General features: G+C 22.2%; 4 protein-coding genes across 4 annotated transcripts; 1 reads left to right on the forward strand and 3 right to left on the reverse strand.

Moving 5' to 3' along the window:
- Positions 1-624: 624 nt before the first annotated feature.
- On the reverse strand, positions 625-4,008 carry PVVCY_1004100 (ATP-dependent Clp protease, putative; the record flags this gene model as incomplete). Its single annotated transcript, XM_008625855.2, has 1 exon — positions 625-4,008. One exon carries the CDS (start codon positions 4,006-4,008, stop codon positions 625-627), a length of 3,384 nt encoding a protein of 1,127 aa, XP_008624077.2.
- A 1,436-nt stretch (positions 4,009-5,444) lies between these two features.
- Positions 5,445-9,906, forward strand: PVVCY_1004110 (WD repeat-containing protein 65, putative; the record flags this gene model as incomplete). The annotated part of the gene is made up of 2 exons (XM_008625856.2): positions 5,445-8,990; positions 9,187-9,906. 2 exons carry the CDS (start codon positions 5,445-5,447, stop codon positions 9,904-9,906), a joined length of 4,266 nt encoding a protein of 1,421 aa, XP_008624078.2.
- Positions 9,907-10,326: 420 nt separating this feature from the next.
- Positions 10,327-12,024, reverse strand: PVVCY_1004120 (pentatricopeptide repeat domain-containing protein, putative; the record flags this gene model as incomplete). Its single annotated transcript, XM_008625857.2, has 1 exon — positions 10,327-12,024. One exon carries the CDS (start codon positions 12,022-12,024, stop codon positions 10,327-10,329), a length of 1,698 nt encoding a protein of 565 aa, XP_008624079.2.
- A 1,060-nt stretch (positions 12,025-13,084) lies between these two features.
- Positions 13,085-13,966, reverse strand: PVVCY_1004130 (glycerophosphodiester phosphodiesterase, putative; the record flags this gene model as incomplete). The annotated part of the gene is made up of 1 exon (XM_008625858.2): positions 13,085-13,966. The coding sequence occupies one exon, from the start codon at positions 13,964-13,966 to the stop codon at positions 13,085-13,087; it is 882 nt and encodes a 293-aa protein (XP_008624080.2).
- Between the last annotated feature and the right edge of the window lie 1,375 nt (positions 13,967-15,341).

Here is a 15,341-nt window from a genome sequence, read left to right on the forward strand (position 1 = left end):
AGGAGTAAAAATACACACCTTGGAATTATAATATAATAATTATTCTAAATATATAAAATAAGATATAATATCATTTAATTATATATATCTATACACCTACAGTTTTTTTTCTTTAAAAAAAAATACTAATTTTTGTACGCGTAAGTAAAAAATTAGTTATGCATAAGCATATATGCATATATGTTATATTTAAAAATTTATATGAAGAAAAAAAAATAGAAAAATATTAAAGGGCTTAAACTTGTACACATAAAGTCAAATATTTAAACAATATATTATGCATGTACAAGCATATTTTAAACAAATAGTATTTAATAAGGAAGTAAAGAAAAAATTTGAAAAAATAAAGAATAGCTAAACATTTTTATTTGTTATATATTTATTTTATTTTTTACAAATTCACAATTAACATGAACAAACTATATTTATGTGCCTACTATGGTAAATCACCATATTGAAGGCGGATGACCAATCCCATTATTACATATGTGGTAAGGGGAAATTTTTATAGTTTAAATTTAACTATAATAGGAATGGAAAATATGAATACTTAACAGTGTAAATCAAGGAGTATCTCAAACATTGCACATATTAATATATGACTGCGGCTAAACATAGAGTTTATTAGGATAGGGAAGTGATAGTGTGTTTTAGTAGATTGACATGAATTTGATTGGTGGGTGATAAGGTTAAATGCATTGTGTCGTTAGGCTCATATTCATTAGAAATTAAAAAAGCAGCAATCGGATCTTCTATATATTTATATAATGCTCTTCTAATTGATCTAGCTCCAAAATTGATATCATAAATATTATTTTCATCAGAACAAATATATTTAATTATATTATCATCTATTAATATATTTAATTTTTTTCTTTTTTTAATTCTTTTTTTTAAATCTTCAATCATATTTTCTAAAATTTGTATAATGTCTCTTTTAAGAAATTGACGGAATAATATTTTTTCATCTATTCTATTTAAAAATTCTGGTAAAAATTTTTTTTTTAATTCTTCTTCGATTTCTGGTTGAAGTTCATCATACCATTTATTTGTTTTAATTTTTTCTTCAAAAATATCGAGATCTGTTTGTATTTTATCTTGACTATTATGTGTGTTAGTATTTGTTGTGTCTGGTAGTTCTACTTTATCGTTTTTCTCTTTTTTAATATAATATTTAAAACCAAAATTTGCATAATTTTTATTGTATACCTTGAAATAATCTGTTATAATATCTGAACCAACATTTGTAGTCATAAATATAAAAGTGTTTTTAAATGAAACTTTATTTCCTTTTGAATCTGTTAATATGCCATTATCTAAAATTTGTAGTAGTACATGTAAAACATCACTATGTGCTTTTTCGATTTCATCAAAGAGTATAATTGAAAATGGTTTTTTTTTTACCGCTTCAGTTAATTCACCACCTTCTTTATATCCTACATAACCTGGATAACTACCAAATAATTTACTAACCGAATGTTTATCTATATATTCATTCATATTTATTACAATTATATTATCATCATTAAATAGATATTGTGAAATAACTTGAGCGCATAATGTTTTTCCAACACCAGACGAGCCACATAATAAAAGTGTACCGATTGGTTTATTTGCATCTTTAATATTTGTTATAGCTTTAAATAAATATTTTGATAATATATCTATTACTTTTTCTTGTCCTATTATAATTTTATTTAATTTTTCTTTTAAGTTTTGTATTTTTTCTTCTTCTTTTTTATTTTTTTTAATAAAAGAAATAGATGATTTTTTACTTACTATATTTTCGATCACATCTGATGTCACATATTTCATATGAAGATCATTAGCAAGATAATTCGATTCAACTTGAGATGATACATCTGTCGAATTATTGTTAACTTGATTAGGTTCTAAATTTATAGCATCTGTTTTGTTTATGTCTATTTTTTCTTCTACTTTACCAGGATCAGTCTTAATGTTATTTTCATTTCTTAACTTTTTTGTGATATATCTTTCATATTTTATTTTTTGATACGATCCAGCTTCATCTAAAATATCAATAGCTTTATCCGGGAAATTCAAGGTAGGTAAATAATCATCAGAAAGAAGTATAATAGATTTAAGAGCTTCATTAGTATAATATATATTATGATATTGCTCATATGAATTTTTAATTTTTTTTAACAGTTTATATGTTTCATTACTATTAAGTGGTTTTATATTAACACAATTAAATCTTCTTCTTAATGCTTTATCAGTTTCAATATATTTTGAATATTCTTGAAAAGTTGTTGTACCAATACATTGTAAATTATCTGATGATAAGAATGGTTTCAATATGTTAGATGCATCTAATGATCCTTCTCCACTTCCTGCTCCAACAATTACATGTATTTCATCAATAAATAAAATATTTTTTTTATCTTTACTTATGTTTGCTAATATTTGTTTCATTTTTTCTTCAAACTCTCCTCTATATTTAGTTCCAGCTACAATATTTCCAAGATTCAATTGAAATATTTTACAATTTTTTAAATGATATGGTACTATATTTTTTAATATTAAATATGCAAGTTGTTCAACAATGGCAGTTTTACCAACACCTGTTTCTCCGACTAATAATGGATTTGATTTTTTTTTCCTTCCTAATATTTCTATTATTCTTTTTATTTCATCTTGTCTTCCAAAAAAATTATCGAACCTTTTTTCATAAGCTCGTTGTACTAAATCAACTAAACAATCTTTTGTAATTACAGAAGGGATAAATTTATTATTTTGTGGAAAATTATTATCTTCATTATTTTTGAAATACTTTTCTTGATTTATATATTCGTTACTCATATTGTTTATAATATTATTTGATTGATCAGACATGTTTTTATATTGTTTATCGGGATAATGATTTCCATTTGGATTTCCAATTTCATGTTCATTATTATGTCTTTCATCATTTTGAATTGTATTTTTATTAAATGGTGAATGGATAAGTGTTGAGGTTAAATTATTTTCATCATAATTATTTATTTGCATTTTTAAATCATTTAAATTTATATTAAGTTCATTTAAATATTTTACAAAATCACATTCCTTATTTTCTTGAGCAATATTAATCATAGATATTAATATATCAGTAAGGTTTACAAAAATTTTATTTTTTTTTCTAGCTTCTAAAATAGCGTTTTGAAGAACTAATTTACAATTTTCTGAAAATTTTATTTCCTTATTTGGTTTTGATATCTTTTGGCTATTTCGTTTGGCATTACTATTATTAAATAAAAGGATTTCATCGTTCAGTTTTTTATCGTCTTCTTGTTTTTTTTCATTTTCTTTGTTTTGGCTTGCTACAAGATTAGGGTCTACATTATTATTGTAACTGTTTGATATGTCTGTAACTTTGTCAGAGTCATAATTTGCGTTACTAGTAGAATCAGTATTATTATTAATAACATCATTTGATTCATTGTTTAAATTGTTTAGGATAATATGATTATATTCTTCATCTTTTATTTGTTTGTCATTTATAAACTTATTTTCTTCGTCAGCAGTTTGAATGTTAGATTTGTGTAAATCTATTTGTTCAGATTGATTAGAGTTTTGATCATTTGGTTCTTGTCCTGTTTTTTTTAGATTATTTTTGTCGAGTTCTGTATTAAATTTATTTATAAAATGTTGTAATGATATGTTAAAATATTTAAAGATGTGTTCTATGATATTTGAATCCGTTTTAAGTATTGCAATAAGTAGATGCTTAAGCAAAACCTCATTTTCATTATTATTTTTAGCAACTTCCCTAGCCATAATTAAAGCCTTAATACAATTTTCATCATATTCATCAAAGAGAAATTTATTGGATTTATCATTTTTGCCATTGTATATTTTTATATATTTGTTTCTGTTTACTTTGAATGTTTTGTATTTATTTAAGTTATAAGTATTATTTAGAAAACTGACTTTTTTACTTATTTTTACATTTAGTACAAATCCTAATATCATAAATATGGCAATTAAAATGTGATAATCTTTCATTTTCCATTTTTTTCTCTTAATTTGATTGTCATATAGTTATTAGTCTGTTTATTTTTTTTCAAAAGTAAGTTACACCATAGGTGTTTGGAACTTTTTTTTTATATGGAGCCGTATCTCAATGATTACATAAGTTTTTTTTTTGTTTGTATTTTTTCAAATATTTAGAACATGCGAAGAGATATAATTCTCTCGCCTTATTCTCTTTTCTTTTTTTTTTAGTTACTTTTTGTTTTTTAATTATACATCAATCCCATTTTAGAGATTCATAGTGATTAATTTGGTTAGCTAATAATATGGATATGCATCTTTGCATAAATTCAGTAGCAATTTTACTGAATATATATTATTTATAAATGGTTTCTTATTTTTTAATTAATCAACAATGTATATATACATATATAGGAATATAATATTACATGTGTTTATTATATGTACTATGCACATGGATATTTTTGAAAAATATTTTATATGTCACGAATAAGGATTATTAATAAGTAAAAATAAATAAAATGATAAAGTTACTTTTTTTATTATTTTTTTAAAATTGTCGAATTTGAATTAATGAAATAATTTGGGATCAAACTTTATAAAATGACATAAAAATATTAATGAATAGATGACCTTGAAGTGGTTTTCCAAAAAAAAAAAAAAAAAAAAAAAATATGATTAAATATTATACCTTAAAATGTTTAAGAAAGAGACAGAGAATAAAGCCACATTTCGAATTATCATTTTGCTAACCTTTTATATATATATATATATAATTTAATATTTTCTTTTCTTTATTTCTCTTATTTTTTGGCATATGAAAATGATATTTCTTTTGAATATATAAAATGAAGGGAATACAAGGACTTCATTACGATGTATCTCATTACGTAGTATCACTACGCAGTAAATTTTTATGCCATTTGATAAGGGGTATAAAATGGAATAAATCCAAATTTTATAATGTGTATTTTTATGAAATTCAAAATGGTAAAAGGTAATAATGGGATATAAGTCGGTATAGGGTCGTGTGTGCACTCTCAATTTTTTCTCCTTTCTCTTTTCTTTTTTTTTGCACTTATTTCGGGGAAAGAAATATATGTGGGTATATGTAGGATATTTTTTATAATATATAATGTAAAGGTTTGATTATTTTTGATTTAATTCATTTTTAATATGATTGTTAGATTAGCAATTTTGTGTTTTTCATAATATGGGGAGATAAAATTGAAGGGAAATAATGTAGACAAAGGGAAAATAAATATATGGCAATAAATAAATGACAAACGCATGTGTATATATATGCTAGTCCAATTGACACTGTTAGAAGGACAAAGAGGCATATACTTTATCAAATTAATAATATTTGTAAATTGCAATCTTTGTAAGTTTAAACTGCTTACTAATTAGTAGAACTTTAGTTCCCTGCTTCTTCCATTTTTATTACAATGTATATAGAAAAAAAAAAAGAGGAAATATATTTGGCAAAAGCAATATATGCCTATGGAATAAATTTGAATGTACGGAATCCATTTTTTTTACTAGATAATAATTCAATTTTTTATAGTATAGGCACAAATGGAGTAGTTCATAATATTATAGATAAAAGTCAAAAATTTATTTTGAGTGATGAAAATTGTTATAGTATAATATGTTTAGGTGTAAGTAATGATAAGAAATTATTAGCTTTAGGTGAAATGTCTATTAATAAGCCATTTATATGTATATTTACAAATAGCTATAAATTTATAAAAAAATTAACATTAAATATATCTGATAATGAAAGTAAAATTATGAATATATGTTTTTCTTCAAAAAATAAATATTTATATTGTGTAACTAATGGATTTACAAAAAGTTTATTTTTATGTTATGATTGGTTTGCGGGAAAATTAATTTTTAGTAAAATTTTTCCTTTTTATGAATTTAATGAAAATTGTGAAATTTTTTTGAATAATAAAAATTCTTCTTATATAGGATTAATATCAACTTTTGTAAAAAATGATTTAAATAATGAGATAAATGAAAATCAGTTATTAGATGATGGGAAGGAATTACCAGATGTGGGAATAGACAGATGTATGGGTTCTGGAGAAGTTATACATAATGATAATAATATAAATAAAGCTAGCCATAAATTAGAAAAAAATATATTCCTATATCATTATACAAATGAGGATCTAACAGAAATAAAAATAAAAAATAAAAAACTTGAAAAAGTTAGTAATACCTATATATATTGTTCCTGGATAAATGATGGTATTTTACTACTAATAAATAAAGATAATTATTTAATTTTTTATAATATAAAAAAAAAATTATTAAAAATATATAAGGATCATATAGGAAATAATCAAATATTAAAAGTGGCATGTTTATCAAATGGTTTTATTTTATATGATAATAATTATATATATATTTATGAAGAATCAAATTTCAAAGTTGATAATGATGGATTAAGTTATCAATTAAAATATTACATCCATTTTAATTATAATAATTTATTTAATGAATATTCTTTGCTATCATCTTGTGAAAGATTTATTTATTTTATTGGGCAAGATGGGCATATAAAAAGGTTAGACATTCAAAGAGAGAAAATATGTTCTTCAAGTTTTGACGGGAAAGGGGGTCACCATTTAGGAGGCACTTCAAAAGATGTAATAAAAGATGGAGAAGCAAACAAAAATACGATGGAAAATGTTGAAAATGGACAAAGTGAGACAGTGAATTCGGGAATGATAAAGGAAAATAAAGAAAATTTGGATGGTTTAGTAGAATATAATACAAAAGATGAAGGAAGAAATATCGAGACAGTATTGAACAATATAAGCTTAGCAAAAATAAATGATTTTGATGTATGTATTAAATGCCCATTAATAATTTTATGCTATAATGATAATACAATAAAAATAATAAATTATAAAAAAAAGAAATTAGTAATTTCAAATTCATTTAATAATGAGCCATTAAAATTGTCTATTCATTGTTCAGGTCATTTATTGTTAGTTTCTTTTACAGATAGATTAAGATTATTTCATATATTATATAATAAATTAAAAATAAAAAAAGAATGGTTTTTAAAGAATTGCTCATGTTGTAGATTTTCAAATGGTGGAAACTTAATGGCTGTTTCAAAAATTTCTACAATTTATATTTATAAAACTTATACATATGATATTTTATTTGTTTTTAAATCACATGTTAATTATATTACAGACATAATTTGGAGTTACAATGATTTTACAATATTTTCAATCGGAAAAGATGGATATCTATTTGAGTATTCTTTATATAATAATGGAAATAAAAATATAGAAATAATGCATAAAGATAAACAATTTATTAGTATAGATTTAGAAACTATAGACAGTTCAGAAAATGTAAGTGATTTAAATAATCGAGTAGATAATTACAATGATGGTGAAAAAATAAAATATGATAGTGAATATAAAAATAATAAAAATTTAAATACAAGTAATGTTAGATCTATTTATTTATCTTGTAATGATAAGACTATTAAACAATTATGTGATTCAAAAATAGAATGTGTTTTAGAATCTGAATTTGAAATTAATAAAATATTATTATATAAAAATATTTTTTTAATTTGTTCATATTATAATGGATTTTTTTCACGAATACGATTTTATGCTTTACCATTATGTGGCATTTATTTAGAAATTCCATGTCATATTTCTAATTGTGTAAATTTAAAATTAGATTATAATAAAGAACTATTATTTAGTTGTTCAAAAACTGGGGAAGTATATATTTTTTCAATCGAAAAAATAAAAAAATGTATATTGTTTCCTCGAAATTTAGCTTCAATTAGTAATACAGCTTCTGAAAAGGTTAAACAAATAAATGGACAAGATATCAAAAGATGTGACGAAAAAAAAGTAGATGAAGAAAACCAAAACGAAAATGATAATGAAAATGATGGAAATATATGTACAAATTTTAGTAAGAGTGAAAAAAGTATGGAAGATAATGATAAGTTAGAAGGACGGTCAGAAAAAATGAGCATATCCGATTTAGCAAAAGATAAAGATACAAATTATAATCATACCAAAATTATTATTATAGAAGATAATGATAAAATGTTAAATAATAATGGGGAAGACAAAAATGAAGAATCTCAAGATATAAATAGTGATGATACTTTAGAGGGAAATAGAGAAATAAATTACAGTTTTGCAATATATGACCTGAATAATAAAAGTAAATATATATTAGATGATGTTGAAAAAGAGAGTAATGATATTTTGATAGACTTTTGTTATGTAGAAAAAAAAAATAATGAATTATTAGATCTAGAAAAAAAGATAACAAACTTAAAAAATCAAATGGAACTTGAAATGAAAAATAAAGAATCTATTTATAAAAATATGATAAAGAAATTAAAAAAAGAAAAAGATTTAGAATTAAAAAACTTAATGAAAATAAATAAAAATATAATTAAAGAAAAAGAGAAAATGGAAAATAAGTGTAAAGAATCATTATTCGAATTAGAGGAAAAACATATATATTTTGTAAACCAACTAAATTCACAATTTTATTTAACTAATAAAATATGTGAAGAAAAGTTTTTAAAAATTGAAGAAGAATTTGATTTATATAAAAAAAATACAACTTTAGAATTTTTAGAATTAAAAAAAGAACATGAAATAAAAATGGATTTACTAATGCAAGAAAAAAATGATGAAATACAAAAAAAAGACGATTGTCTAAAAAAAAGTGAAGAAAAATATGAGCAAATGAAAAAAGAAAAAGATCAATATATCAAAGAAATAGAAGATGATGTAGATGAAGAAATTCTTTTATTAACTAAAAAATATGAAGAAGAAATTGATAATCTAAAAAAAGATAAGTTTGATTTATTAGGAAAATTTAAGTTACATGAATATATAGAAGGTGAACTTAATGAGGGTATCAATCTTGAAAAGGATAATTTTGTAAAAAAATGTATAATGATAAAGCGAATGGAAGAGGTAAATATTTATTATGAACTGTGCATGTATTTTATGTCATTTTCATTCTTTTCATTTATATGGTGTGTCAATTAAACTGACAGGATAGGACTACTACAGCCAAAGAACAACTTACATATGTATGGCTACATATGCATACTATATTGAAACATAATAAACATGTGTTTGTGCATATTTTGACAATTTTTCTACTTAGAACATTGAAAGCCTAAAGCTTGATATAAAGAACCTGAACGATAACATAAAATTGAAAGATACAGAAATCGATGGTAAAAACAAAGAGATTGATAATTTAAAGAAAAAAAATAAAGAATTTGAAAAATTGAAAATAGTTTTATTTCAAAAAATAAAAGACTTGGAATCAACGTTATCACCAAAAGATTCAGAAATAAAAGTGATGAGAGATAAGATCGATGAAATGTCAAAATGTTTTGAAAATAATCATAAAAAAACTATTAATTTACAAATAGAAATAAATGAACATAAAATGAAAATAAAATCATTACATGATGACGTATTAAATTATAATAAAAAAATTGGGAATTATGAAAAAATTTTAAAAAATTTACAAGACCATATCAAAGAATGCTACTTACATTTACATGATAAAAAAATATTTAATTCATCCTTTTTAAATCTTTACAATAAATTTCACAAAATTAACGATGTTCATAATTATGATACGAAAAATGTTTTTTCAGAGTATATTAGACAAAAGGAATATTTAGAAAATATGATACAAGTATTAAAAGATAAATTGGAAAAGGAAACGGAAGCTTATAGAATAGAAAAAATTAAAATGATGAATGAAAATTCGTTATTACTAAAAGAAATAAATGATTTAAAAATGGATTTAAACTTTTTAAAATCCGAATTTCATGATGCAAAACTTAAAAACAGAAAAAATCGTTTTTAAAAATATAAAAAACATTATAAAAAAGAGAAAATTTTTATTATCCACGAAAATATGGTATACACCTGTGTGTGCATTTTTTTTTAGCTAGCCAGCTAGCGCTAGTACATATAAAAATAAATGGTTGTACATATTTCATGAATACACAAAACAAATGAATAGACAATGCATATATGTGTGACATTAAAAAATAGCATATATTCTTATCTCTTGATATGTATATATATGGGGAATTCCCATTTCGTATTATTTCATAACTTATCTGATCAATAATAGGCAAAATTATTGCCGAATGGCAATTTAATATAATATTTAGAACAGAATAATTGCAATATTTTGTAAGAGAGCGATTTGCATTTTAAATGATATTCTACAAAAAAAAAATAATTAAGACAAAATAAGAATTCTTTTTAATGTCGTGCTTTACTGGTCTTCTGCCTCATTAATAACCTTTGAACAAAGTGGGGTTAATTTATAATTTTTTTGTAAAATTAAATTTTTTAAATTTGAAAAGTCTTCCTTCATTTTTAATTCTTTAAAAGCTAAAAGAACAAAACTAAGGGTATTGATATTTATGGTAAGTGATGGATCTTTTTCTTGTAAAGCAATTAATTCAGTATAGAGTGAAATAATAACGTCATATTTTTTTGCATTTACACAAGCAACCATAGCATTGTTATATAAGAATAATAGATCTTTTCCAACAACTCCTATTAGTTTGGCTATTCTTAATACATATATAGAATAACTATAAATACCACAATTTTTAAAAGAATTAAGTGTATATACAAATGGTAATATATTTTTTTTATTTAACATTTTTTTCATTTGCATTTCTTTAAATAATTTAAAGGCTTTTTCATAATCATCAATATTATTATAGACATTTAGCATAATTTGATAAGAAACTGAATTATGTGTTAATAATAATTCATCATATTCATTATTCCATATATTTTCAATAATATTAATTTTATTACTTAAGCTTAATGATTTTAAAATATTATTTAAAATATTTACATTTAAATATTTTTTAAAATTTGGATCATCTTTTATTTTATTATAATAATCTAATGCTTTTTCATAATTTCCATTTTTTCCTAATAGATCAAATATGTTTTCAAAAATAAAAGTAGAAGGTATATATTTTGTACTATTTAATAATTCTTCAAAATATTTTATTCCCTGTTCATGTAAATTTGATATATTACAGGCAAAAATAACATTAGCATATTCACTATATTGTATTTTATTATTATTATTTTCAACATTTTTAATTTTTTCAGTTAATTCTTTAAATTGAGCATTATAATAATTAGGGGTATCTTCTCCATTTTTTGGATTAACTTGTGCAAATGTGTCTTCCCATCTATTTGATTTTTCTTTATCGTGCCGGGAATTTAATTCTTTTAAATTTTCAACAAATGGATCATTTCTTAATTTTTCTAAAAATTCAATTGCTTTATGTCCATCGCCAACCTTTGAAAAACAACTTATCATAATTGAATAAATTTCATAATTTGGTCTAATATTATCTGATTCAGTCATTTCATCAAATAATATTTCTGCATATTCTGCTAAATGATATTTATCACATAATGTTAAAATAAGTTTATAGGATATTAGATCTGGTTTTATATTTTTCTTTTTCATTATTTCAAATAATTCGATAATTGAAGTCAAACATCCTTTTTTTTCTACTGCTGATAATGCTGCATTAAAAGCGAGGGTAGTTGTGTTTACATCACTGCTTGATGATATAAGACTCATAACTTTTACCCAATCCATGTTTAAAGGAATTAGACTTTGTTCAATTTCTTTTTCCGAATGTTTTTTTTTTAAAATACTGTCATCATTTTGGTTATTACCCTCTTTTTCATCATTTGCATATGTTCTGTAATTATATTGCTTCCCTTTTGTATTTACCCTTTTTGTGTTGTTAAATAGGGTGACTATTTTTTTTCTTTTTGTCTTCAAATTTTCTAAAGTATTTATATTTACTATAGCATTATGGATGGGGCTTAAAAATAGAGCATCATTGTTTTTGCTTGGTCCCAAATTAACACATAAACATGTTGTTTTTAATATAAAAAATATGTAATACAAATGATTTAATCTCATTTATATAAAATAAAGTTCAATTTTTTTGGATATACAAAATGAATTATGCTATGTTCATACGCCATTTAGTTTGGTATATATTTTATTACATTTTTTAAAATGAAATACCCAACACATGTCAAGTTAGCTACATATTTGATAAGTTTTCAAAGCGAATTAGCCGATTATAAATTGTTTAATTTTTCATTATTCATTCTGCAAGTATATATATTTTTTTTTTTAATTTTTTTATACACTTAAAAATAATATTTTATTAAAATATTTGTTGTACAATTGTAGAGCTAGTATTATTTACAAAAATCGAAGCTAAAAATATAAGGTTAAGGAAAATGATTATTATATGAGTATATAATTATGTGTGCAGGCAAATATTATTTTTTGTTCATAATAAAAAAAAGAATGGATAAATATTTAAAAATATTTTTTAAACTAAAGGAAGTGACATATTTTTAGTTGGGCCTTTATTTATTAATTAATTATACAAACCTTTTAAAGGTGAATGAAATGATATATTTTGCCTGTTAGGCATGATAATATATTCTTAATAATAATGCTTTGCCAATGTTAGGAGTTGTTTCCCTCATAAATTATGAACAGTTCATAATATTATGAGAAACATTATATAAAACGAAAAAAAAAAAAAGATGGATCATGCATAACATAGTTTCCTCTTCATATTGTGTCATAAAAAAAAATAATAATAAATCATCGAATACAAACAAATTAAAAAATCGAATGTAATCACATTAAAAAATTAAATACAAACAAATTATAAAAAATGGAGCTGAATAAGACACTAAGTATTAGTTAAATACATAGATCGTATATGGAGATTTATGAAATAATAGTGTTTGTTGAATTATTTCTCTTATAGGACCAATTGTTATGTACTATCCATTTATAATTTATTCAGATATACCTGCCGATGTAAATAATGTAGTATGTAATTAATGTATAGGATTGAACTATTTTATAAGTCATACATTTTATTTTTCTTAACAAATTAAATTGTGAATTTTTGAAGAGCACTATTTATTGAATGATCAGAGAAACTATAAGCCTACGCATTTTTTAATGCAGCTTTTGCAATATCAATTCTGTTAGGACAAATAGAATCAACTTTCATATTAATGTAGTATAGCATATCATTATAATCATCTTGATCTTCAGATCCCCAATATATCATAACTTTTTTTCCATTTTTATGTAACAATTTTATAAATTCTTCTGTAATTATATCAACTGGTTTATCATCGCATTTTATAAAAAGTGATTGTTTTTTTAATCTAAATGAAAAATGAGCCCATTTAGCATTATAATAATCTAAAGTTCGTAAAATATCAGTAACATTTGGCAATGGTTCATCATCGGAAAATAATAAAGCTATTGGTATATTTAATCGGTTATTTGATACAGGTCCTATTTGATCTATTGGTGGTTTATTAAATTTTGGATAATCTCTAAAATTATTATATGTATCATTAAATTCGGATTCATCACCTTGTAATATCCAACTAAAGGAACTAATTTTTATTTTATAATCTTTATAATTTTCTAATATATCTAGTACATATTCACCTAATTTTTCTTTTGTTCCTTTTAATTCGATATCATAAGATAGATCTTTTTTATATAGATTTAAAACATCAATCAATAATGGAGGATAATAAAATTTCGATAAAAATTTAAAAAATAATATTTTTGTTCTTAGATCATAATTTTTTTCTTGAATATGTTGAATATATAAATCTTTACAATAATTGCAAGTTATATTTGAAATAAATTCTTCTTCTGTCATATTGTCATGTATTTTTTCTGTATTATAATGGGTACTCTTAACATTTTGAAATATACTAGCCAAGTTATTTTCTTCTTTATCGTTTGTATAATTTTTTAAAAAATCTTCTTTAAATAAATGTTCAATTTGATCAATTTCTTGCATATTTTTATGAACCCGACGAGATTGATGATATTTTTTTCTTTTTTGTGATTTAATATTTTCTTCTAGATTAAAAAATTTAATTTGATCTTTATTATTAGTTTCAACTTTTTGTTCAAATAAATTATCCTTTGCTACTAACCAAGTTTCTTTAAAATGGCATGCTTGTATTTCATCAGCTGTCATATCTTCAATATGCATATTTTCATCATTATCACTACATGAAAGTGTATCATATACACGTCCATCATCAGTTCCATGAATAATAATTACTTTATTATCCTTAGTAAGCCAAACATCTAATTCAACACCATCTATTCCGCTATCCCTAGCATATTTGAATGAATAAAGTGAATTCTCAGGATATATAGAGGTCCCACCAGCAGTGCTGGTTCCTGAGCCTCTATGGCCTACAATTGCAGTTTTAACGCGTCCCATATATTGTTGATTTGTACATATTATAATAAATATGAGGAATATATTATATATTTTCATTTATTGGTTCTGTCCGTGTAAATTTATTTATGATTAGGAGAAAAAAAAAATATATATATATCTATATAAAATCTAATTAAGAAAAAAAAAAAAAAAAATTTAATCGTACGTAATAGAACAAATACTAAAAACAATAATAGTTCTATAAAAAATATAGGAATTATTATTTTTAATTTCTAAACAATGTAAAATAAATAAACTAAGAGAAAAAAAAAAATATAAAATAATTAGGTATTATATAAATAAAATAAACTGTATTATATGGTTAGAAAAGGGGTGCAATAATTAATATGGATTATGAGTAAAATCTTTTATGGATAATTTTCCAAAAAAAACAATGAAAGTAAAAAAAATATTTTTTATATATTTATATGTTACATATTATACTTTTTTTATACATTATTCTACTATATTATATATTCTAGTTATATATTATGATTGCTTATTGCTTTATTTTTTTAAACATATTTTTTATATTTTTTAAACATATTTTTTATATTTTTTTAAACATATTTTTTATATTTTTTTAAACATATTTTTTAATATTATTTAATATATTTTTAATATATTTTTATATGTTTTCACAAAATTAACAAAAAACAAAAGAATAAAAAAGTATGCTAATAATAGGTCCTCCTAAGGCATCACTAAAAAAAAAATAAAAAAAAAAAAAAAAGCTCATCCGGTAATATTATTTAAAGTATAGTATAGTCTTTAATATGCTTAGGTTAATGGCTTCATTTTTATAAATAATTGAAACGGCATAATATTGAGCATTGAAAAATATATAATGCATATAACTAATTATATATATGCCTTTTACGATCACACGAAAGCAATTACACTGTGCATGCACATAAAGTAAATAAAAGAAATGTAATAT

Source organism: Plasmodium vinckei, assembly GCF_900681995.1.
Source record: "Plasmodium vinckei vinckei genome assembly, chromosome: PVVCY_10".
NCBI classification, from domain to species: domain Eukaryota; phylum Apicomplexa; class Aconoidasida; order Haemosporida; family Plasmodiidae; genus Plasmodium; species Plasmodium vinckei.